General features: G+C 39.4%; 1 protein-coding gene and 1 pseudogene across 2 annotated transcripts in view; both read right to left on the reverse strand.

Annotated features, from left to right (window-relative positions):
• Window positions 1–4174: 4174 nt before the first annotated feature.
• Window positions 4175–26730, reverse strand: part of LOC308523424 (uncharacterized protein) — a gene marked incomplete at its 3' end in the record, with an annotated part of 144080 nt that continues 121524 nt past the window's right edge. Inside the window, exons 5-7 of the mRNA XM_081097385.1 lie at window positions 18836–19008; window positions 17314–18378; window positions 4175–4309 (exon numbers count right to left, since the gene is read on the reverse strand). Of these exons, the coding sequence (XP_080953511.1) occupies window positions 4175–4309; window positions 17314–18030 (852 nt within the window). The 5' untranslated portion in view covers window positions 18031–18378; window positions 18836–19008. The remainder of the gene's footprint in view (window positions 4310–17313; window positions 18379–18835; window positions 19009–26730) is intronic.
• LOC308527152 (cyclin-dependent kinase 2-associated protein 1-like) lies at window positions 25671–26012 on the reverse strand (annotated as a pseudogene). The gene has a single exon. The product of its transcript is annotated as a cyclin-dependent kinase 2-associated protein 1-like (transcript).

Here is a 26730-nt window from a genome sequence, read left to right on the forward strand (position 1 = left end):
CTCAGGGCTTCTCCACCTCCCCCTGCTCCTGAAGGGCGATGCGGGCAGCAGCCAGCATTTGCACCCACTGACGGCACCAGCCCTGCTTGGACTCACTGCCCCGATCACTCCACCCCGTCAGTGGGTGTGAGTGGTGCCAGTGCTGTCAGCACGTGGGAGCAGCAGCGGCAGGAGCAGGGCTGCTGGCAGACAGGGGAATGGGGACCATGGCGGGAGGGGCTGGGCAGGGGTGCAGAGGATGGGCCGAGACCTGCCCGTGTGCCCACTGCAGCCTCACAGCCCACAGTTCTTTTCAAGGTGCACGAATTCATCCACTGGGCCCCTAGTATATAATAAAGTCGGTTTTCTGAATGCATATGGTAAAAAAATGACAAAGTAGTTAGCTTACCAGTGCCTCCAAGTCATCCAAGCTTTAAGATTACCCTTCCCATTAACGCTCAAATAAGTACTGTTGGAAACTCAATTCAAAGAGTTTGGAAGAAATAAGATGGTTTTCCAAATATTTCTTAGGAATCAAAGGATCAGTTTTATTACATTTCTTCCTTTGAAATATAGCACTTGTTATTTATTTATGATATCTACATGCCATCCCAGATTTTTTCAGTCTGATTTATTTCAAAGTATGGATACAATTGTTTTCTTTACTTCCCAAGCCTTGACAACATAAGTCTGTTACTGGATTGTAGTGATTAATAAAATTTACCTAAGTATTTGAGGGTTTCTGTAGATCTGTAGATCTCTCTTCTTAAATTCCATTTTCCAATCCTACCACAGGATCTGTGTCCCAGACCTGCTCCTGTGTTACTAGCAATCTTCTCATTATGGATATTGATCTAAAATATGTTCTCATTCTGCAAGTTGCAAGTTTCAGCCACTCTCTCACTTTCTATTTCAATCCAGGAAATGAAAATATCAGTCAGTGGTTATTTCAATACAGTAAAACTTTCATATAATGGACTAATTCAGGCAAGGGGGTGTCCATTAAAGCCAAAAGTCCATATATAATAAGTAGGTTTTCTGAATGCATATGGTAAAAAATTGACAAAGTAGTTTACCTGTTTTTACTTAATGTCGACATGTTTGTGTAATTAAAATTATCTATGAAAAGTAATATTTTACAGAAAAGTCTTCTATATGTATTACAGTAATTTTAAATTTATACTGAATATGTCTAGTAAATGCATGCATTCACCAGTCACCATGAGTAAATAATGCATGCTGCTGGGCGTGGCTTAGCCCACGTGGGAACATCAGCACCACACATCAAAACTGCCACAGAAAGTCCTGCCACTCAACAACAGAATTAATAAGCGTGGGAAGTGGTGTGATCACGAACTAGTCATTTACCAAACATTGCTTATGAGTGGTAACTCTTGGATTTAAATATATAGACTATAGTTGTAAATGTGTAATATTTACTTATTTTGATGAAATTATCACAGTGTTTTTTCTAATACATGGCCTATTTGCTAAAATTTGTTAAAAATAGCAGTGAATTGCCCGGCCAGTGTGGTTTAGTGGTTGAGCATGGACCCATGAACCAGGAGGTCATGGTTTGTTTTCCAGTCAGAGCACATGCCCAGGGTGTGGGCTCAATCAGTACTGGGGGCATGCAGGAAGCAGCCAATCAATGGTCCTCCCTCATCATTGATGTTTCTATCTCTCTTTCCCTCTCAGACAAATCAATCAATAAAAATATATTTTAAAATTACAGTGAATTAAAACAAACCAAAAAGCCCCTGCTGATTTATTTATAAGCAAATCTTGTTTAAAAGCATCTTAAAATTAACAGGGTGCTAATTTTCACATATGACATACAGACTGAAAATTTTGTCCATTAAATTGAGGTCTGAAAAGGCAAGAGTTTACTATACCTAAAGAAACTTACTCTTTGGTATTTGCTTATTATTTATTTATTCAATTTATTCAGTTATATATATTTTATTATTCAATATTTCCCATCAGAAATATTATTTTATCTTACTCTGCCTTTTTTTTTTGTTGCTCTCAGTTAGTGACTCAATTATTTCCCCCAATAAAAATCTGAATTTAGACATGTAAAGATAACACATGCACACACTCACACACTTGTGCACACATGTGCACACTCACCACCCACACAACTTGCAGGTTTCTCATTAGGTTTTCTTTACTGAGCTCAAAGTTACCAGTAGAATTCTTTGTCATGTCTCATGTTCAAGACACTTCTGCTTTTACAGTCTTGAAAGATAGTCCTTAAGTTTTTATAAATTTGTTTTTAATCTCTAAACCTATTTGGAATCCTACTCTGCTTTGGCAATGTGATCCAAAGAAGATACTTCCTCCTTTCTCTAATAATATTGGAATAAAGGCTCTTCCTTTTCATCCATTATAAAAATTAAATAAAATTTAAGGTATTTCAACTATTTTTGTCACTTAACTAATACTGGGATAAATATATTATGGATAGTTATGGAATGTAGTTTTAAGTTTATAGTTGTAGAACTGCTAGGAAAAAAGAATGTATACTTTTTACTAGAAAAAAAACAAAGGAAGAATGATCCTTATTGGCAAATACAGGAACACCAAGAAACCATTATAATAAGAAAGATAAGATGACTAAATGTGTCAGCTATAACAAAAGATAAAGGGTAAAAATTATAATTCAACTCTGGACTGTCTATGTTAATCATGCTAAGATTTGGTAATAGCAAGGGAAAAAAGCTAAAGAAAAATGAATTGTATTACTAGGAGAACGATGACCTAACTACAATGCGTTCACATTCGGAAATATGAATCAGTTCAAATGAATTTGGTTATGGTACATATCCTATACATTTAGACATGGAATCTTCCTCTAGACAGTAAGTTAAAAATAAAGTTATAAAATGATTAAAACATTTGGTTAAAACAAAACAAACTGTATATTTTTATATGTACAAAGACCAGATGTAGGTAAATGCACAGGAAGAGTTCTGAGATGATACATCCTATATAATAAAAGCCTAATATGCTAAGTGTCCAGTCATCCAGTAGTCCAACCAATCAAAGCATAATATGCTAATGATATGCTAAGGCTGCTCATCTGCTTGCTATGACAGGCACTGACCACCAGGGGGCATATGCTCCAACTGGTAGGTTAGCTTGCTGTTGGGGTCAGGCCAATCGGGACTGAGTGAGACAGGCCAGACACACCCTGGAGCCCTCCTGTGGTCCCTCCCCATCTGGCCAACCTCCTGAGTCCTTCCCTGGCCCCGATCATGCACCTTCGGCCTGGTCTACACCCTCTTGCAATCCGGGACCCCTCGGGAGATGTCAGAGAGCCAGTTTTGGCCTGATCCTGCAGGCCAGGCAGAGGGACCCCACTGGTGCACAAATTCATGCACCAGGCCTCTAGTCCCATTATAATGATAAAAGTTATCTCAAAAGAGGGACTAGAACTAAGTGACGTTCAAGGAGGCTTTCATTGGATATATATTGTCTTTATTTTTTTATTGAGAATTTATTTACATGCTATATTTAAATTTTCAAAAAAATGTTTAAATAAGAGATATAGAGCTTATTATTACTTGAATTAGAAAACATTATTTAAATTGTTCTCTTCCAAATTGATATATGAATCAATGTAATTCCAATCAAAAATAGTAACAAGAACTTTTATTTTACATTCAGATTGTTTCTACTTTTTCACAGGTAAACATATGTGCAAATTATTCTTACTGCCCCTTGACTCTGGGGACAGCACTTGATAAATTTTCTGACACCGAACCTCAAGCTTAACTTTCCTTTGATGCTCTAATAGTAGTTTCCCATGTGACTTACTGGAGGAGGCGGCATTATTGGAACTGCCTATTGTCAGAGAGGAAACTGTCCACTGGAGAGCATCTTCGTGGCCAAGGTGCAAATTCCCTACCTTTCGCCTCTAGGTGGTTTGTGTAGCTTTTAACTCTGTCTTTATTGTTCTCAACAATTCAAGGGGTGTATTCTCTCTTCTCAAACCAATTTTCCATCCCTTATTTTCATTTAGAGGCAAAAGAATATATTTTATCCCCTTCAGTTTTTCTAGATGTAAAGCAATAAAGCATGCCTCTCTCATTTAGTACTTCTAAGAAATATAGGCAACATGTTTGGACCAAAAGAGACTTGGGGGAGCAAGCAGTAGCTCCCACCTTCTAGCCAGTGGGATGTAGAATGGCTATTTGACCGAGAACTGAGGAGAGCTGTCATCCAGGGGTCCTGTGTCCCGGGAATGTACAGCTCCATTAAGGAACCGACATGAGTTCTGGGCCAAGATGGGGATGTAGGAAAAATCCAGAACTCGCAGACACACCTGCAATAACATATGGAACAATTTCTTCTGAAAAAACCCTAAAAACTAGCAGAGTGACTCCACCCTGGAGGACAAAAAGAAAAGGGAAGCAAAAAAACCACACTGAAGTGGGCAGGAAAGGCTGAGACACAATCTTGCCCTAAACCCTTTCCCCCCTTCATGGCCTCCTGGTGACAATCCCCGAGGACAGAAAGATTCATAGCCCACACTGGGCATTCCAACTTTTAAGACCAATATCTGACAGAGGAGCCCCCAGAACATTTAGCTTTGGAAACTAAAGGGCTTTTACCTCCAGGAGACCCCCAGGGCAGTGGCAACTGAGGAAATCTCTTTAAGGGCCTGCCCCAGATTCCCCCAGGGCGCAATGCAGATGCAGCCTTTTGTGAAAGTGTTGTATTGGAAAGAGGCTGACTTGCTCTTTGTAAAGCGTAGGAATGAGATGCAGGGCCTTCTGGGGTACAATCCCTGAGGAGGCTGGTGGGCGCTGGCTTCAGGCTCTCCTGCTGCCTTCCTAAAGCCAGCCGGTGCCTTTTTATCCCTTTACTAGGCCCTGTTCCTGATCTAAGGGGGAAAGTAGTCATTCTTTCTCCAGTAAGTATGTCAGGTGTTCATTATCAGGTGTAAGAAATTCTTCTACTTCTACTTTTCTGAGAGGTTTGGTTGTTGCTTTTAGTCAGGAATAGAGGATGGATTTTTGTGAAACAACCACCACCCCCCCAACCCCCCCCCACCCCGCCCCCCGCAAATCAAATTATGCCAACTGGTGTTCCTGAGATAAACCCCACTAAGTCATCTATACGTATATTCTTGGATTTTGTTTGCTGAGATTTTGTAAAAAGTTGTGTCTATATATTCACGAAGAACACTAGAATGTAATCTTTCTTGTAATATGCGTCTCCATTTTGGGTATAAACAAAATGCAGCTTGTAGAATAAGTTGAGAAATATTTGTTCCTCTTCACTTGTCTGGAAGATTTTGTGTAGAATGAAAGGGCGAGGGCTATGCCCTCTATCTTGCCCTGGATCCTCCATGTTGGGGCAGAGGCAGAGGAGTGCCTTCTTCCCGGAGGTCCAGGCCCCTGCTGGCCACGCCCGGGAACAAGACCCAACTTGGCACCTGGCCAATTGGAGGGCCCACAGTCAGCTCCCCTCCCCTCACTATTAAAAGCCCTGATTTTCTCGTGAGTAGCACTCGGTTTCCGGTCGCTGCGTCGACTGGAGGCCCGGGTCGGGTTAGCTAACTCAATAAAGGACCTTCTGCTTTTGCATCGGACTGGCTCCCTGGCGTGGTTTCTTGGGGATCTTGAATTCTGGGCATAACATAGAATTGGTTATATTGTTCCTTGGTAGAATTAAAAAGAATTCAAATTTCATGTCATTTCCACATGCCATAAAATATTAATCTTGTTTGGATTTTTTAATCTTTTAAAAATAAAGAACTCATTCCTGGCTCAAGGGCCATACAAAAAGAGTTAGTGGGTCAAATTTGGCTGGCAGGTCACAGTTTGCTACTCTTGCACTAGAGTGGCAAGTTAATACTTCATATAATGATGACGACTGTCCCTATCCAGTGTATTGGAGGTGGAGCCAGAACCAGTGAGGAAGAAGGATGATGTGAACATGGCTGTAGAAGGGTGACGTCATGGCAAGGTATGGAGTCAAAGGGGAAGACTTCTTTACAATTATATGTTGTTTTTCTTCTAAAACAGCCACTGAGAGCATCGAAACGAGGCCTCTGTAAGTCACACTGTACTTTTCTTGCTTTCCAGAAGTCTCAAGCTCCGCTCAGAGAAACAGTTACATGTACTCAAGGGATCTGCCAGCCCACTCTATGTGGTTTCCTTTGTTTCAGCAGCTCTTAGCTACCAACATCAGCCAGAGGTAGTTCTAAAAGCTACGACTCTTAGCTCTCAAACGATGGATCAGGTCATTTTCTTTTCCAGAGGACCTGGACGCTAAACATCATAGTTAAAAAGTTTTAGTTAAGAGATTGAAGCGGGGGTTTTTGTTCAATACAGATGTAAATATTACTATCAGGGGTGGGCAAACTTTTTGACTCCAGGGCCACAATGGGTTCTTAAACTGGACCGGAGGGCTGGAACAAAAGCATGGATGGAGTATTTGTGTGAACTAATATAAATTCAAAGTAAACATCATTACATAAAAGGGTACAGTCTTTTTTTTCAATAGTTTTATTCATTTCAAACTGGCCAGATCTGGCCCACGGGCCGTAGTTTGCCCACGGCTGATAACCCCTCAATTCCCATACACTATTCTTTCCCCTGCTATTATTCAGCCTTAGGGCAAATTAAAAACTAATTTAAAGTTGAAAACAAAACAAAACAAAAAAAAACCCAGGTTTGGTGTGTTGTATCTAGCAGGGGGTGGAGTACAATTAGAAAGAGTAATTACTAGATTCTTCTCTTTCTAGATTTCCCCCCAACAGTTATTGTCCCCCTCTCCCCTCATTCTGTCTCAGGATAAAGTCTAGCACATTAAAATAAAGATGGAGTGCTTTGGCCTTTAGGTTTGAGGGAACAATGTGTTTGGATTTTTCAAATTAACAGCTTAGCTCATGGCCCTAGAGATTTTTAAAACTATTAAATCAAATTTTAAAGAACATACTGTAAAATTATTTTAATTTCTGTGTGTGTTATGTGATATTTCTGGTTCTCTTTCACACTTAAAGCTCTCATTGAGAATAAAACAGTCTTCTGCATTCAACTGTAACATGATTTGGCATTTATATATCCTGTAGGAGAGAATGAAACACTACCTGCTTTAAATTGTGATTTCTAGGAGGGTTTCTGGATATAGTAAAGCCTCAGATACCAAAAAATAAAGGTTTTGAGATTGCCTTGCCAAGGCAAAGTTTCTCATGTCTATTTTTACTCAATACTAAAATAAGGTACCATTTCTAATCCAAGAACTTCACTCTGCTGTCTTCCATCACATCAACATTTTCCACAGGCATTTCTTGTTTTATTTAATGTACTTTTTCTACTTTTCCTTAAAATGATATCTCAGAATTTTTGTTGCTAAGTATTTAATTAAATGTAAAATTATGATTAAATTGCGACTAGCCTGCACATTGTCAAAGGTGTATTTACTATTTTCAAAGCTTTATTGTTCTTGTTAGCTTTGACTTAGAAAATAAATATTCTAAAGGAAACTTCCAGGAAGACAATTCAGATAATTTTTTTAAAAATGAAGCAGAGCTTTGAATTAAAGATTAAATGGAACTTTCCAACACTGCAAGAGATTTCCTTTGCCCTCCATATGTAGCTGCATAAAGAGTAGTTTTGGTTAAAAGATTTAATTTTCCCACAGCTATAGCATGCTTGATGATAGTATGATTTACCCAACTGCTAAATTTAATTATTTTGAGGTAACTTATACATTATAACTCAAGTTCTCATCAAAGTAATTAATTCATCCCATTGAGTATTCAACTATATGAGGTCAAATTATGTCTTTCATAATCATTTTGTAATCAATAAGTTATTGATTTCAAAGATAACTTGGTTTCAAAACAGAAAACATGGTTACAGGTACATTATTACTATGTAGAAAAGATCTTAAAATATTTTATTTCACAAGTTCCTGAGAAGGCAAATAGGTATTGTGTGTGCGGGTTTGTTGTTGTTTTTTTTTTTCATTTGTTTTCGTTTTCTGTTTGATTTCTTTTAACTTTCCCAAATTATGCCAAGATTTTTTCTGATATTATAATGTGTCATTTCTGATATTATAATGTGTCATTTCTGATATTTTTTCTCATATTATAATGTGTTATTTCAAATAATACTTGTAATGCAATCTTTACTTTGCTCTACATTTCCCCCCATAAAACATAAGCAAGAGGAATTCTCACTTTATGTGTAACATATACTTTACCCAGTGAAAGACTCAACTAAAAGTAACTGCTGAAGCCAATAGCTTTGAAAGTTTAGGAGAAAATGATTAGAAACTGATATGAGCAGAACTAATAATATTAGGGCAATAAATTAGGATAAAATAACCAGATTTATCCATGCTTATTCTGCAGAACATAATCTCCTAACATTTGAAAAAACACCCAAGCCCTGTTTTTGGATTAAGTGACATGTCTGCATTTTACCACTTGTTTAGAGTGGCCCATTGGTTATATCATTTCCCCCAGTATGATTAGATAAAAACAAAACAAACAAACAAACAAACAAAAAAAGCCACAAAACCCAGTCTTGATAAAAGCCATATTGTTCCTACATATCCCATAAACCTAAAAGGAAACACAGAGGTAAAGGTTACAAAAGTGTTTTCTCTGTCACACCATGAAATCTGTCTTGCTTGCAAGTTAAAAGACTCCTGAAGAACCCTTTCTTGCCATCAAGAATCCAAATTGGCAACAGCTTGCAAAGATAATCAGTTCATTTCAGTGTACTCAAAATGGGCTCATTATTATTAATTTTTGCCAACTCCCAAGCAATTCATGAACCATTTTTAGATTTTTAAAAAGCAGTTCATGAATCAGACAAAAAAAAAATGTAAAAGGAACCCATCCCACAATGAGATGATGACTCAGAGTCCTTTGCTGTCTCTGTGTCAACTGCCGAGCATCTGAAATCTGATGAGGATGGGGTTGATGGAGAAAAGGCCATGATGAGCATGAAACAATGTGTTGAATTTACATGTTAAAACTTCTTGTTGGTTTTGGCAATTTTTGCTGAGGATTATTGAGAAATCCATAACATCTGGATGTGGGGGAGAAGCTCCACTAAAATGATGAAGTTTATATTGGTCGACAAGACTATAAATGGAAAAGAAAGTAGTTTCTTAACACAGCTGTTTCCAATTTTGTTAACATTTTAGGCCAAATTCATTTGAAAAAAAAATAACATAAAACTCTAATGTTTGAGATATACTTTACAAGTTTGACTTAATATACACATGCTGAAGACATTCTTGACTCAAACTAATATACCCAGAGGATGGACAAATGAGCCACTTGCCTAAGTCTGGGCCCTAAAATTGTCTTTGAAATGGACATTAACATAAGCCATTTAACTAAGAAATTTGGATTTCAAAGTCAAATAATCCCTTTAGGTTAATTTGTTTTTTAAGTTTTTTAAGTGGAATAAAACCATCTGGCACTGTCTTATGTTTCAGTACATATCATATCTTTGATGTCTTGGAAAATAATTTAATTTAATGGATAGATTATTAATTAAAGTTCAAAAGATTTAGATATTTTCCATTCTTACCATCAACTGGGTTACTTCCTACTCATCATTTCCTATTTTTAAACTTTATTGTCTCCCTCTGCAAAATTAAAATTATGTAAAAAGACATAATTGAAAAGAACACAGAATAAATATAATACATTAATATATGTATATATATATGCACAAATGTACAGATATACACAGATATATTTATTTGAGTAAATGTCACCTTGCCTTCCAATTTTTTATTTTCTAGTATTAGTTTTCTGACATCTCTTTTCCTATATTTTTAGCAGGAAAATATGGCAAACATTTAAAAGTTCTCTATTCCATATTATCTTGGCCTCTTTTTTCTTTCTTTTCCTTTCCTTTCACGTTTCCTCTATTGCAGCCTTCAAACAATTTTCTGTTTTCTAGCACAAGGAACTAAAGTAAAATAAGAAGCTCAAAGATAAACAGGTTTCCCTACCATTTTTATTTTATGAGCCTCTGAAATCATTATGCGGCTAAATAAAATGGGAGCAGCATCTTTGTAAAGTGTTCTATTAACTTGTTGATGCTTTTTGGCTAGAGATGACTCTTAAATATTGATGACAATTATAATTTACTTCCTATGCCTTTATTTTCAGATTTCAAGACTTGGTAAAGGCATGAACATACAAGTATCAGATAGATTTGTTAATTTTCCTTGACATAAGTAAAGTCTGGGACAGCAAGATGTTTTAAAGATCATCAACAATATGATCAATACAGATTGCCAAAATCAATTCTGGAGTCTGACTCTGCCTGCTGTGAGCAGTTGTCACAATGTTCTTTGAGAAAATTGGCAGGAAATGATAAGGATTCTGTCAACAGACACCCATCAATAGAAAATAATCCTCCTGCAGACATATTGCACTCCTTTTGCCTTTTCCTTGCAAACAGGTCATAAATAGGAAGAGCCTGGCTGAACTTTATAATTAATCAAGTTAATATAAAAGATCTTATGTAAGATCTCTGTCATAAATAGATTAAAAACATTAAATGGGAAAATGCATTTCTCAATTTACAGAGTACTTCAGAAGCAGTACCTTCTGTACAAAATTTGTTTGACATCTCTATAAATAATTTTCAAATTGAATGAGATCCCTTCTATAGACACAAAGCTTGACACTTTGGGGAGCTTGTTGATTGACTTTGGTGAGGAGCATTTAAACATTTTTTTTCATAGGTTTACCACATCTCAAAGAAGCTGGATATTTGGTAGACTATAGCATTCCTGGTTTTATAACATTCCTCCGTTTTTAATTTGGAACCTAAGGATCCTGGGAGCTTATGAGTACCTTCAAGATGTCTGTGAATTGTCTAAAATTAAATAAAAATATTTGTGGGTGTGTAGACATTTATATTTTTTTATGGAGATAAAAATCCTAACAACTGTCTTATATATCAAGGCATCTATGAAAATTATTTTCAAAGGAAGGAAGGGATGGAGGAAAAATGTTATCTAAGACAAAACTATTTTTAAAAATTTGAATAACTTAACCATACTTAGGCATTCATTCATTTAGAAATATGAATGCTTGTTGAGTGCCTAGTATGTGCCATCAGTGAACTATAACAACTAAAAGTTCTACCCTTAAAGAACTTATATTCAAGTGTCAGGAGAAAGAAAAAAACATATCAAGTTTTATCTGACGCAAACCCAACCTATAACTCTACAATAACTTTATTCATTTTATATCTATGGTATTTGGAAACAGTATACACATTGTAATTGTTATCCACACAAAGAGATCCCCTTCTAACAATTCCATAATAATAGAATCAATACCTTGTTTTAAAGAGTTGTTCCTTATCCTGGGCACTACTGACATCTGAGCCAGATAATTCTGAACCTCTGAATAATCATAACAGGCTAACAGACTAGCGCAGTGATGGCGAACCTTTTGAGCTCAGCGTGTCAGCATTTTGAAAAACCCTAACTTAACTCTGGTGCCGTGTCACATATAGAAATTTTTTGATATCTGCAAACATAGTAAAACAAAGACTTATATTTTTGATATTTATTTTATATATTTAAATGCCATTTATCAAAGAAAAATCAACCAAAAAAATGAGTTCGCGTGTCACCTCTAACACGTGTGTCATAGGTTCGCCATCACTGGATTAGAGGCTTGGTGCACAAAATTTGTGCGGGGGGTGGGGGCAGTGTCCCTCAGCCTGGCCTGCACCCTCTCCAATCCAGGACCCCATGGGGGATGTCTGACTGCTGGCAGTCTGACATCCCACTCGCAATACTGGACCACTGCCTCCTAACCGCTCACCTGCCTGCCTGATGCCTCTAACTGCCCTCCCCTGCAGGCCTGATCGCCCCTCCTCTACCTCGGCCCCCGCCAACATGGCTTTGTCCAGAAGGACGTCTGGAAGATGTCTGGTCTAATTAGCATATTACCGTTTTATTAGCATAGACAATTCTGTTCTGAGGAGCTGGCCTGTGTATTTGTTTAGCAGCAATCCTCATCTCTACACACTATATGCCTGTAGTGCCCTCCTTTCCAGGTGTTATAATTAAAAACATTTCTAGAAATTACCAAATGTCCAATAAGGGCCAAATATTACTCCTGTTGAGAACTGCTACTCTGAAGGATGCATGTGTCAATAGTTCAAGCCAATGGCAAGGCATGCAGTGATGAATCAATGTTTTCATTGTCATGGAGAACTTCACTTACCTTGGAGAGAATTCAATCTTGAGGGAATCAAATTTGGAATTCATCAGTATACAAAAATTCTACTAAAAAAACATACCTGTCCTAGAGAAAGATTTTTCTCCTCTTGTTCCTCTCTTTCCCACTTTCTTTTACTTCTTATTTACTTACTTATCTTTTGACTGTTTCTCTTTCACACCTAAGCTAATAGAGGCCAGTGTTACAGGCAATCTCTTACTTAAACAGAATTGGTTTTGTATTAATAAAATATAATTAATATTTGAGATACTCATCTAAAGGGAGGATTATCTGGATTACCTAGTAAATATTATCTAGAAATACAAGATAACAAAATGACTGAAAGTTAAAAAAATAAAGATGGATACAGATTTGTTGATACTTTTCTTTCATTGGAGATAAAATGCCTAGTTATTCTAGAAGTTCCAAACTCAGTAGTAATAGCTTTTATTTTCTACTTTGTCACTATCATCCCTGTAATGAAAATACTTCACCTTCAGTTCTAGAAAGAAAAAAAAAAAAAGGAAAGAAAACAAGGGAGTATTAAAGTAAGTAGAAGAAAACGAAGAGAACCAATTTAATTAGAAAATATAGAGGCAAGGAAAAGGAAAAAGGTAGGGAAACAGGACAGAAGATGAGAAAATGTAGGTGTAAAATAGGAATAAAGAATTCAGGAAGAAAGTGAATGGAAATATATATATATATTTCTTTATTGATTTCAGAGAGGAAGAGAGAAGGAGAGAGAGCTAGAAACATCAATGATGAGAGAGAGTCATTGATTGGCTGTCTCCTGCACGCCCCCTACTGGGGATTAAGCCCGCAACCCAGGCATGTACTCTTGGCTGGAATCGAACCTGGGACCCTTCAGTCCGCAAGCTGACACTCTATCCACTGAGCAAAACCAGCTAGGGCAAAATTATATATATTTTAGAGAAATAAATGGGAGCCTATGCTGACATGGGGAGAGAAGAGAAAACTGTACAGTGGGGCCTTGACTTATGAGTGTCCCGACTAACGAGTTTTTTGAGATACCAGCTGTCTCTCGGCCGATTTTTTGCATTGAGTTGATAGAGTAATTTGAGTTAATGAGCTCCTTAACGAGCTCGGTCTTGGAACGAATTAAACTCGTAAGTCAAGGCCCCACTGTATTCACAAATAAATAAAATGAGTTTCTAACATAGTAGGCCTAAATAAATTTGCTACTTCTTTTCCTATGGATTTTCATATGTGAATATGATGCTTGGAAATTGGTCCTGGAAGGACACTTATCAGGCTGACATAAGACAAGGCCATGACTCTTTTCTTCAGGCAAAACCTCTCCAGCTCCTTAAGCTAAATGACAGTCCCCTTAGTCTAGTCTATATATACTCTAACTTATCAATACCTTCCCACACACATTCAAATACTGTGTCAGCTCTGTTCATCATCTAGAAAAGTTTTAAACCACCTTTTTAAAATTTCTGTTATTGTTCCCTAAGGTTAAATTCACTTTTTTTTTTTTTGACAGCTACGTGATATTTTTTACTCATGGGTTCTTTTTGAAGATTAATAACCCAAGTCTTTTCCTTGTACTTTGTATACCACTTTTATCTTGAGCAAGCAAAATTATATTTAGATTCCTAATGCAGGTTTTACAATGATCAATGCTAGATTTAGTCCATTGCTCAAGATTATTCAGTTATTTTGTCCAGAATTTCTCATTCAAAGCATTTGCATTCTGATTACATGTACTGGTAACTTGTAAGTTTCAATAGATTGTCAAGCACTATTGTTTTTTGCCCAATAGTACCTCTGCTTTCTTGCTATAATTGTTGGTCTTCTAATAAAAAGGCTGAAATACAAATATTCACTTTCCCAGCCTTTTTTGTGATAGGTTATGGCAGCCGTGGGCAAACTACGGCCCGCGGGCCGGATCCGGCCTGTTTGAAATGAATAAAACTAAAAAAAAAAAAGACCGTACCCTTTTATGTAATGATGTTTACTTTGAATTTATATTAGTTCACACAAACACTCCATCCATGCTTTTGTTCCGGCCCTCCGGTCCAGTTTAAGAACCCATTGTGGCCCTCGAGTCAAAAAGTTTGCCCACCCCTGGGTTATGGGCATGTAATTTAACCTTGGCCCGTGGAATTTGGATGTCTCCTCAGGGCTTTGTGGAAAAGTCTTGCTCCATAAAAATGCAATGGGTATGGTTGTGCCTGCATATGATACTGGGATCTGCCACAGCTGCCTTGCAAGGAAGACAACAGTGATAAACTGAAGTTGACAGAGTGGGAAGGAAGATAAAAAAGCCTCTGGTTCTTTGATGATATCATTCAGCCACAAGTTGAGCTTAAAACAGTTCCTTCTAGATATTTTTTTTTATATGAGATTACACATATCTTCACATCTAATTCACTTTGAATTGTCTATTTGATTACTTATAGCCCAAAGAATTCCAAGTGATACAATAAATTTCTTCTATATCTTTTTCATGCTTTCTTTGCATTTATTTTTCAATGTATTAATTTGGTCTTAGAGATCTAAGCATATTTAGAATGGGCATTCTTAAAGAGCTTACCCATCACAAGTCTCAGATCCCTCTGTGAGTCTGCTTTATTTTAAAAAATTCATTCCATACTTTTTATCTATGACTCTTCCTGGAACTATGGCATTTAGTCCAAGTGAGAGAAATATGCAGAGAAATAATATTTGAATAGTGTATGAAGACAGTAATGAAGAAAGAGAGGAGAGTCAAGAGTGAGAGCTCTGGAAATCCCTGTTTTATATTGGGAGTAGAAAAAATCAGCAGTGAAATAGACTAAAGAGGAAATATCTGAGATGAAGGGGCACAGAAATGTTGGTGCCATATATTAACAGGAAGTAGGCAATTATGAGAAATATTTGATAAGTGCTTGGACTGGATCTTTTAATGTCCACTTTGCCCTCATTCTTTTTAGAAAGGCTATGAATTTAAATCCATGTTTCCTGAATTCCTGGCCACTGGACGTCTGGCTGTGACTTGTATCCTCTTAGATACTCTTAGTCGATATCTAAAAGGTGAAAGAGAGGCAGAGGTCATCTTCCTATGGCTAGTGGCTGGTAAGCAGTGGGCAGACCCCAAGTTCCAGTGTCTAGGTGCCCTCCTTGTGGGCGTGAGGTCTTTGCAGCTGTGGCTGTGGTAAGAGTAGCAGGAGCAGCTGTATTCCCGACAACTGCATCAAAGCAGCAATGCATGACTTTCAAACCAATGATGCAGAGTCAGGCTCATGAATTCTGCTCCACCAGGACCTCCAACAATTTTGAAGCATTTAATTCCCTGGAAGAAATCTTTTCAGCTTGAAAAGTGATAGAGAAATGTTGACAGCATGGTCAACTAATTGGAAGCACTTAAGATCATGACTATTAAGAGAACTTTTAATAGCAATTACACTATCTAGAAACCATTTCAGCAGACTAATGAGAACACAGATTCAGTTACCAGAAAGTAAAATACACAATTCAGAAAACTGTTGATTACAAGTTAGAGAAAACAAACTCAAACTTTCATTAAAGAAAAGAAAAGAAAAGAAATGAAATGAAAAGAAAAGAAAGAAAAAAAAGAAACCTGGGTTGAGGCATATTCTCACCAAGTGATATAAGCAAGTTAATTAAATCTCTCTCTCTCTCACCCTGAACTCCTGACTCTACTTATCTTTGATGATTCCCACCCTCGCCCCTCTCTCGAAGGGTGAATGACTTCTGACAACCCTAAGATCACAATATCCAGACAATTATAAATAATTACACAGGATAACTCAGATTCACCCTCATTGGTTCACTTGGTCCCTTTGGCTTAAACTCTGTATCCAGAAGAGTTTTTATGCGATCTTTTTCAGGTGTGTCGGGTACTCACCTCTTTGGTTAGTTCACCAAAACCACATGAACAGGGGAGAACATTTCTGCTCAAAGAGGGAAATACCATTACCACAGGAAATGAGGGTAAGAATGGTGGAATAAAAACTAATAAAATTCCTGTACAAGACATAGGAAGTAGGGAGAAAGGAGATGTTAATGTTTTGAGTGAGATTAAGGCCAATGTAGCATGTACTAGATATTAGAAACCTGATGTGTTTTTATAGTGAGAGAAAGAAGTATCTTAGTGGAAATAATGTGATTTTTAATGAGAGAAAGCAGAAATATTTGCTGAGTCTCCAAATGGATGGAGAAGTGGAGAGATCCCATTTGGAAAAGAGAGAGGTTGTTTATCTATCTATCATCTATCTATCTATCCATCTATAAAATACTTTTATATTTATATGTATACCTAGTATTTATAACTGAATGGTTATAGATAATTTCTTATATATGGTTTAGAAACACTGGATGTAAAGAAGAAATGAAACTAAAAGACTTCTATAAGATTATTCTTAACAGAAAAAAAAAATCATTTGCTGAAATTCGCACATTGGAACCTTAAGGAAAGAGGAAAAGGTTTGACTTTTAATTTCATTTTACAAACTTTGGTATGCTTTGAATTTATATGATAATCAGATACTACATTTATTTTTTTAATTAAATCTTTATTGTTCAGATTATTACATTAGTTACTCTTTTTTCCCACCATAACTCCCCTCCACCCAGTTTCCACCTCACCCTCTGCCCTCACTCCCCACCCACTGTCCTCATCCATAGGTGCATGATTATTGTCCAATCTCTTCCCTCACCCCACACCCCTCCCCCCACCAAGAATAGTCCATTCCCTTTCTATGTCCCTGATTCTATTACAATCACCACTTCATACTGTTCATCAGATTATTTATTCCCTTGATTTTTAGATTCACTTGTTAATAGATGTGTATTTGTTGTTCATAATTTGTATCTTTACCTTTTTCTTCTTCCTCTTCTTAAAGGACACCTTTCAGCATTTCATATAATACTGGTTTGGTGGTGATGAACTCCTTTAGCTTTTTCTTATCTGTGAAGCTCTTTATCTGGCCTTCACTTCTGAATGATAGTTTTGCTGGATAAAGTAGTCTTGGTTGTAGGTTCTTGGTATTCATCACTTTGAATATTTCTTGCCACTCCCTTATGGCCTGCAAAGTTTCTGTTGAGAAATCAGCTGACAGTCGTATGGGTACTCCCTTGTAGGTAACTGATTTTCTTTCTCTTGCTGCTTTTAGGATTCTCTGTTTGTCTTTTGCTCTTGGCATTTTAATTATGATGTGTCTTGGTGTGGTCCTCTTTGGATTCCTTTTGTTTGGGGTTCTCTGCACTTCCTGGAGTTGTAAGTCTATTTCTTTCACCAGGTAGGGGAAGTTTTCTGTCATTATTTCTTCAAATAGGTTTTCAATATCTTGCTCTCTCTCATCTTCTGGCACCCCTATAATTTGGATGTTAGTACGCTTGAAGCTGTCCCAGAGGCTCCTTACACTATCTTCGTATTTTTGGATTCTTTTTTCATTTTGCTTTTCAGGCTGGGTGTTTTTTGTTTCTTCATATTTCAAATCTTTGACTTGATTCTTGCGATCCTCTGGTCTGTTGTTGGGAGTCTGTATAATGTTCTTTATTTCAGTCAGTTTATGCTTAATTTCTAGTTGGTCCTTTATCACAACATCGAGGGTCTCATTAGATTTCTTGAGGATCTCACTACATTTATCGGCGGTCTCACCAGTCTTCCTGAGGATCTTACTACATTTATCGGCGGTCTCACCAGTCTTTTCGAGGGCCTTATTAAGTTTATCGGTGGCTTCTGGACAGTTCTTTAAAGACCTTAAAAGTGTGGTTTTGAACTCTATATCCAGCAGTTTGCTTTCCTCCGATTCTGTCGTTTGTGTCCTGTTTCTTTGTCTCGGCATTTTTTATGCTTCGCTGTGTCGATAGAGTTCCTTTCTGTGCTAAGTGTCCCAATTACCTGAGGTAGACACTCTTGGTGCACCCCCTTGTGGGCTTTGTGCACAGTCTTGTTGTAATTAAGCCTTGATTGTTGTAGTTATCACTGTGAGGAATTGACCTCCAGGCCAATTGGGTGTGAGAATCAGCTGTGTCTGCAGTGGGAGAACTTCTGTGCTGGAGACACCCCTCTGGGGCTAGACTTGCTTCAATGGGGCTTTGGTGCTCACTGAGTCTTCCCCCTGAGTGTGTCTTTTATGGTTCCACAGAGCTGCAAACTGGATGGTCCCACTCTGACCTCTGGGCTTCCTGCACTACATTTATTAAGAACAAAAAATGAGAGAGCCAAATTAGAAAGTGGAGCATTTCTGAGTAATGACAAGAAATAATAAGTGGTTGCTTCAATGAAAATCACAGCATGTTGTACATAAATTATACGACAACTGCAGAGATTTTAACCCTACCATTGTCTTTATGAGTCAGGGGACTCTAAGTAGGTACCATTGGAAATATGAAGCATGTAGTGTTGTTGGAGGAAAAATCTGGGTTTCAATCAGGTGGAAGTGGTTGAAGGGACAATGAGAAAAGTCAAGAATAGGAACATATCAGTAAATCATGGGTACAAATTGCTGGCTTGGTCTAGCCAGCAGGCAGGACTTGTGTGTCCCAATGGTGGTGTTCATTTTTATGCTTTTATCCTAGGCTTGCATTCTCTATTAATCACAATTTCAACCACTTATTTTTTTTTTTTACCTTAGTTCTGCTACATACCTGATTTCAGATTTCAGAGTTCTTGTGCAATTTTCATATGCATTATCTCACTTATGCTCACTTCAATTTTTAACAGATTTTTCCATTTGCAGTTGAGCACCACTGGACAGGGGTAGGTCCAGTAAACAAAATAGTTGTCTGAGATTCTTTGAGGTTGTCTCCTATTTCTGCGACTGTTTGGAAGATGAAAGGACATAAGATTTGATTTGGAAATTTAGCTCGAATACTTCCCTCTGTATTAGGTAACCACTTTAATTTATGATCTTAAAAAACTATGGACTAGGACTCATAATATCTGAATCCTTAAATTCTATTCCTGGGAATCTATGCTTAAAATCATGAAAAATAAAACAAGCCTCATGAGTAAAGACAATCAAGGAAACATTATATATAATGGAACAGAATTAGAAGAAAATAACATTTCTAACCATAAAGGAATGGATAAGCAAGCAGTGATAACATACCATGGAACCATTAAACGTATTTATGCAGACATAAAAAATAAATAAAATTATGTTATTTAAATAAAGCAAGATAAGTTGCATACACAGTATAATGAGTATAATGTAAAATAAACAGGTAAATAAATGTAGTTATTTAAAATGAAATTAAAATAGTGACAACACTTTTTCTTAGATTATGTTATAACTAGAGGCCCGGTGCACAAAAATTTGTGCACTCAGGGGGAAGGGGGGCTCCCTAAGCCCGTCCTGTGCCCTCTCCCAGTCTGGGAACCCTCGGGAGATAGCGACCTGCTGGGTTAGGCCTGCTCCCGGGTGGCAGAGGGCAGGCCCAATCCCTAGGTGCAGCCCCTGGTCAGGCTCAGAGCAGGGCCGATTGGGGGGTTGGGGCACCACCCCCTGTCACACCCAAGGCAGGGTCGATGGGGAGGTTGCGGCGCAACCCCCTGTCATGCACAGAGCAGGGCAAATCCGGGGGTTGGGGCACTGCCCCCTGTCACTCACAGAGCAGGGCCCATCAGGGGGGTTGGAGCTCCGTACCCTGTCACGCACAGAGCAGGGCCCATCAGGGGGTTGAGGAGCTCCCCCCTGTCACTCACAGAGTAGGTCTGATAGGGGAGTTGGGGCACCACCCCCTGTCACACACAGAGCAGGGCAGATCAGTGGGTTGGGGCGCCGCCCTCTATCACCCACAGAGCAGGGCCAATCAGGGGATTGGGGCGCCACCACTGTCACACTCAGGGCAGGGCTGATGGGGAGGTTATGGCTCTACCCCATCACACACAGAGCAGGGCCCATGGGGGGGCGGGGTGGGGTTGGGGCACCACCCTCTATCACCCACAGAGCAAGGCCGATCAGGGGGTTGGGGTGCCGCCACTCTCACACTCAGGGCAGGGCCGATGGGAGGTTATGGCTCTACGCCGTCACACACAGAGCAGGGCCCAGAGCGGAGGGGTTGTGGCCCCTCCCCCTGTCACATACAGAGCAGGGTCAATCAGGGTATTTGGGCGCTGCCCCCTGTCATGCTGATCCCAGTGCCGGGAGGCCTCACGGCTCCACTGATCCCAGTGCTGGGAGGCATATTACCCTTTTACTATATAGGGTAGAGGCCTGGTGCATGGGTGGGTGCCGGCTGGTTTGCCCTGAAGGGTGTCCTGGATCAGGGTGGGGGTCCCCACTGGGGTGCCTGGCCAGCCTGGGTGAGGGGATGATGGTTGTTTGCAGCTGGTCACACACTCTTCAGGGTGGGGGTCCCCACTGGGGTGCCTGGCCAGTCTGGGTGAGGGGCTGAGGGCTGTTTTCAGGCTGGGGGTGACTGAACTCCCAAACACTCCTTTATTCCTTTTTTTTTTTAATTCTGGGCCAGCTTTAGCTTGAGGCTTGGCTCCAGCTCTTAGGCCTCCGCTCCTGAAAGTAGGTTTCTGGCCTTTGCATACAATGTTGCGAATCTGCTGGCTGAAGTCTGTCGGTATTTGTTAAAATGTTTCAAACTGCAGGCTCAGAGGCCTGGAGCTGCAGGTGGGGAACGTTTCCTCCGTCACTGAGGCAACCGAGCATCATGTTAGTTTCAAGCTGCCTGGCTGCCGGCCCCCATCTTGGCTGACAGTTAATTTGCAGATCTCGCTGATTAGCCAATGAAAAGGGTAGCGGTCGTACGCCAATTACCATGTTTCTCTTTTATTAGTGTAGATAGGTTTTGTTTTCCCTCTTAATGTTTTTATATCTTCAAGACTTTTCAATTAAAAGTAATTAAATACAACTAATGGTCATTAAAGGAAAACAATTTCCAGACTTTAGGAGAATACCAAATGCCAGAAAATAACTCAGACCTAATATATGCTTTTAAAAATGAGCTGGAGAGAGGGAAACAAAAGTTATGTTTTAAAAAAACAACAACAAGAGAGAGATCAAATATCAAAATAGAGTTAGTAGGTGCTGTGAAAGATAATGGAGTCATTTGGGAAGAGTGTTAAAAATGAGTATGTTGTTTCCGAGAAAACAAATTATGTTTTGCCCAGTATATTTCTGTTTTATTCAAATTTAATATTCTACTACTAGATATTGAATACCTTATTTCATACTCAGAAAGAAAAGTTACCCCCAAAAAGATATCAAAGGAATTAATTTTTCTTTCTCTTCTTCATTCAGTTGGCCATTACTATTGACTTAGAAAGAAATGCACACTGAAAGAAAGATGTTATGATTTTATGAATTAAGATAAATAAAGTTCTTAGAAAATAGTCTGGCCTAGAATAATAACTATTTAAGCATTTGTTATATAAAAACTTTACTTTTGAGTAGCCTAAGGTACTGCATAAAAAAGATCTTTAAAAAACAAGTCCTTAGTCCCCAAATACCAGAAAATAACTTGGAAACATTATACTTTTTTTAATGCTTTAGAACAACTACAAATAGGCACAAAGCAAATAACTTTGTTTCATTAGATACAAAAGAATGAGAATGGATATATTCAAATTTGAATTTTAAAAATGAATAAGCACACTATCTTTAAAGGTACTGTAAATTACCAGCTCAATAAATTGCAAAGAATGTGTGTAGCTATTTATTCTTCGGTTCAAGAAAAAAATATAGTTACCATAGCAACCACCAAATCTCATAGTGTGTGTGTGCTGCCTCTATGATATGATCATTTTTTGTAATAAAGACATGAGTAATATATCATCTGAGATCTGGTATTAAATGTTTTGAAATGCTTTAGAACACACACATTGCTGATATACATATTTACTATTTTTACTCCCTTAGCTCTCTGACATTAAATACACTCTAAATTTTAACATGTGCTTCAGATAGATTCTGAATGTATAACCAAATATATATATCAAATCTCTAAGAATTGTGGAATTGGAGTCAACACCCCAAATTTTTCGATGACTTATAATTGGCTTCCATGGGCACTGCACAAATTTATAAATGAATGTTTTTTTTCCTAAAGAATTTAAAATGGAGTTCCACACCTTAGCTGGTTTGGCTCAGTGGATAGAGTGTCGGCCTGGGGACTGAAGGGTCCCAGCTTCGATTCCAGTCAAGGGCACATGCCCAGGTTCTGGGCTTGATCCTCAGTAGGGAGTGTGCAGGAGACAGCCAAACAATGATTCTCATCATTGATGTTTCTATCTCTCCCTCTCCCTTCATACCTAAAATCAATAAAAATGTACTTTAAAAAATAAATTAAATAAAATGGAGTTTCAGTTTTTAAAAATTTAAATCTTCTAAAGGAAAAAAAATATTCTCTAAAGTAAATATAAATAAAAATTTATATTAGAAATTGACCAAGACACTGTTTTCCAAGTCTTCGTGTTTCTGTTACATTAAATTAGGGTACCCTTATGAAACCCATTTATTCTATTCTAAAATAGAATACAGAAGTGCAGCATTTGTTCACAGCTTTCACTAAAATAATTGATATAAACCCCTAAGATGAACTCGTGCCTTAGAAAATCTTGGGAACATGAAATTATGCCTCCCTAGCTGATTTGGCTAAAACTTAGATGGAGCATTGGCTCATGTTTTGTCACGTGTCCTTGGCATCTTGTGGAAGAACTAAAAAAGAGGCTATTCTCTCTGAAAATCTCACCAGGTAAATAACAGAGCTTAAACCCCCAGGATGGCTGATGGGATCCTTTTCATAAAAATTTGACCTAACTGAAATGTGGTTAACTTCCTTGCTTTCTTCCCTAAACAAATTAGCAGGAACTACAATAAGCAAAATGAAGTGGAAATTTCACAAATTACAGAATGATTTTAGTCTATATAGTTTTTGAGTCCTTCCATTTTTTTGTTTGATTTTTTCACCTTCCCAGAAAAGAGAAGGGCTTAATTACATTTAATTTTTAATGGAATTGAATTAAAATTAAACTATTACAAAAATTTCTTGTCACACTTTAAGATACAGTGGGGCCTTGACTTACGAGTGTCCCGACTAACAAGTTTTTCTAGATACGAGCCGTCTTTCGGCCATTTTTTGCTTTGAGTTGCGAGCTAAAATTCGGGTTACCAGCCAGCTTCAGATACCCCACCGCTAGTTGGTGCAGCGAACGTTACAGTGAATGCCACAACATCAGCCCAGCATCATGTGTCATTGTAATGGTGAAAATTGATTTGACATATGAGTGATTTGAGTTACGAGCTCCATCATGGAACAAATTAAACTCGTAAGTCAAGGCCCCACTGTAATTGAGTATATCCTTCATTGTTGTGAGGAATCAGTATTATTAAGAAGGTATTTAAATGCTATGTCATTTTTTTTTTCTTGATTATCAATTTACTGCAATGTCTGTTTACTTCACTTTGCTACTGGGAAAAAGTCTTTTTTATTCTCTCAATTATAACAATACTAGTGGCACGGTGCATGAAATTCGTGCACGGGGGGGGGGTTCCCCTCAGCCCAGCCTGCACCCTCTCTAATAGGGGAACCCTTGGGGTATGTTCGACTGCTGGTTTAGGCCCGATCCCTGGGATCCCCGTATCTGGCAGCTGGACATCCCTCTTGCAATCTGGGACCACTGGCTCCTAACTGCTCACCTGCCTGCTGACCTGATCTCTCTAACTGCTCTCCCTGCTGGCCTGACCCCCCTAACTGCTCTCCCCTGCTGGCCTGATTGCCCCTAACCGCCTCTGCCTTGGACCCACCACCATGGCTTTGTCCAAAAGGACATCCAGAAAGTTGTCTGGAAGTTGTTTGTTCTAATTAGCACATTATCCTTTTATTAGTATAGATTGATTTCAGAGAGGGAGGGAGATAGAAACATCAATGATGAGAGAGAATCATTGACTGACTGCCTCCTGCACGCCCCACACTGGCGATCAAACCCATAACCCATGCATGTGCCCTGACCAGGAATTGAACTCTGGGCCCTTCAGTCCTCAGGCAGAGGCTCTATCCATTGAGCAACACTGGCCATGGATACACTTTCCCTTTCCACTGGGACGTGTTCTGTTTGCTGGAGCTGAAACACTGAAGCTGTCTTACTGGGGCAGAGTGGGGTGCAGTGGGTTGGAGTAGGTGAAACCCCCTGAAAGCTAGAGAGGAGCCTTGTTTAACAGCCAGACTGTTTCATGGCTATGCTGCCTTGCAGTTGAATGGCCACACTGTTGGGCTGTGCTACTGTCAGTGGGAGTTTACACAACTGAACTGTATGCATGGATAGCTTCCTCCTCAACACACCCAAGCTGGGGGTTCCTCTTAGGGTTGAAGTGACACCGACCACCCTTGGTTGGTAGCCCAATCGGCCACTTTGGAAAGAGAAGTGGGGAATCCTGATTTTACGTGAATGGTCCAATTTCTTAAGTTGGCAACTAATGCGAACTTCAGATGTTTGGGCCAAACCAGAGAGGGGGTCAGGTCTGGTGTCCAGGCCACTGGGTGGCACTGGGCTCAGCCCAGCTATAAAGGGACCCTAGGCGTCTGGGCAGGTGAAGGGGTTGGGGTACGCTTGGGTAATTCCGATTCACCCCACTTGGTTTTTTGGTTTTATTTCCCCACTGATCACAATTTATTATAATCTGTTGGCATCATAGATATATATAAGTTACCAGAACTATATCTTCATAGAAGTGGACAGTATGTAGACATTCTATGGGAAACTGTGTGCACTTAAGCATCAGCATGATCTTTCAGTTACTTTTTGTTGTTGTTAATGAAAATAAGCTTTATTACATCAAGTAATAAATACATGCAAAGATGCAAACACTATTAGTCACTGTCTTCCAGATATTTGGATCCACTGATGGGAAAGGTGGGACTGAAATGTACATACATCCTTAGGGAAATTTCAGGGGTCCTTGTCAGGCGAGGTTCAATAAATTGCTCTTTCTTCTGTATTTATAACTTGTGCATTTTAAAGATTGACTTCAAAGTACTAATAGTCATGCAAATGCTTAAGTAAAAAAAAAAAGTTACATTGAAAAGAATTTATACTGTGTGGTGAATGGGCACTGGCTACTAAAGCACTGCCTCAGGACTCACTGAAACAAACCCTCAGAGTTGGATCAGCTCAGAAGAGAAACATAAAGAACCATGTGAGTAACAGAAATGTATCCAGAACAGAAACATGTATCTGGGAGGCCAACTACAGTTTGCTGTGATAGGTAACTGACATGCATCATGTAAATCAATGCTTTAAAAAAAACACACAAAATGCCCTGGGTAGTTCCTAACTAATATGTAAATCTAATAACTGCAAAAATCTCTTCTCCATCTCAGTGATGGGAGGTTCAGAACCACGGGAGGGGCACGGGGAGGAGAAACCAAGCTGTTACCATTTTGAAACCAAGTTTCATCTGAAGGGGATGCAAGCATGAGCTGTCACTTCTTGGAAGAAGAGGGAAAGCCTTTCACGCTGACTTAGGGGCTAGGACCTGGTGTTCCGCTCCATCTCGTCCAAGCACTCCGAACCAGCCCTGTCGTGTGGATGATGCCTCCTTTCAGTCTCTCCATCGCACTCTTGCTGCCCGCTTACGTGAGTCAGATCTCCTTCCCTAGTCCTCCGGTGATGACCAGCAGCTCAGCATATTTTCTCTGGGGCACCTGGCTGTTCTCTGTTCCCTGCGTGTTAGAGATGGTGGTCCTAGTCACTCAGCAGCTGGCGGTATTGGGAAAATGTTGCCATGCTGGTGGGAGGCGGATGAACACTCCCAGAGGCCTTGATGGAGGTGGCGGGCATGTGCATGGTCAAGTTCGGTTTGTAAGACATCCCCCCCCCCACCCTGCGGGGCGCAGGCCCCATGAGAGGACATCGGCAGCGGTGGCAGTGAGGCCAGGCGGTGGTGAGGTGGGCCTGGGGTCTGTGTGCCTGTCTGTGTGCCTGCCCAGCTCCTGCACACTTTTGTTGTTGACAGCTCCGGCGCACTGGCAAATATGGCTGTCCCCTCACCCTGACACTGCCGCAGTATCATGATCTTTCAGTTTCTTGATGTTCTGCTTGTGCTGCTCAATTTCTTTCTGCAGACGCTCAATCTCCTTTTTATGATGAGTGATCTCTTCTTCATGTTGTTTCTTCAAGGCTGCCAGCTGTTCTTTAATCTGCTCTGGGAAGTATACTTCCTCTTCAGCCTTCTCCTTTTTTGTGAAGGTCCCCATGGCTTACCTGATTGTGCCTGCCTTGGAGCTGAAATTATCTGACCATTGCAGCCAAAGCCTCTGGCTTGCATGGCCCTCACCCCCCACACTTCGAGCCGCAGATGTGCCACAGATGCAGAGACTGCCCTGGTTGTCAGTGCCCCGCAGTTCCGGACCACCCCACTTAGTTTTAAATGCAAACCTGCCTTGGACAGGCCTTGAAGGTCTTTTTACCATGGCGATCACGGGGTAGCAGGCCAGCCGGCACCCACAGCCCGGGGGTCCGGGGGTGCCGGCTGGCCTGCGCAGTGGCTCTCTCTGCCTCCAATCCACAATGCAATCACTGATCACAG

This window comes from Myotis nattereri, assembly GCF_964212035.1.
Source record: "Myotis nattereri genome assembly, chromosome: 1".
Taxonomy (NCBI): domain Eukaryota; kingdom Metazoa; phylum Chordata; class Mammalia; order Chiroptera; family Vespertilionidae; genus Myotis; species Myotis nattereri.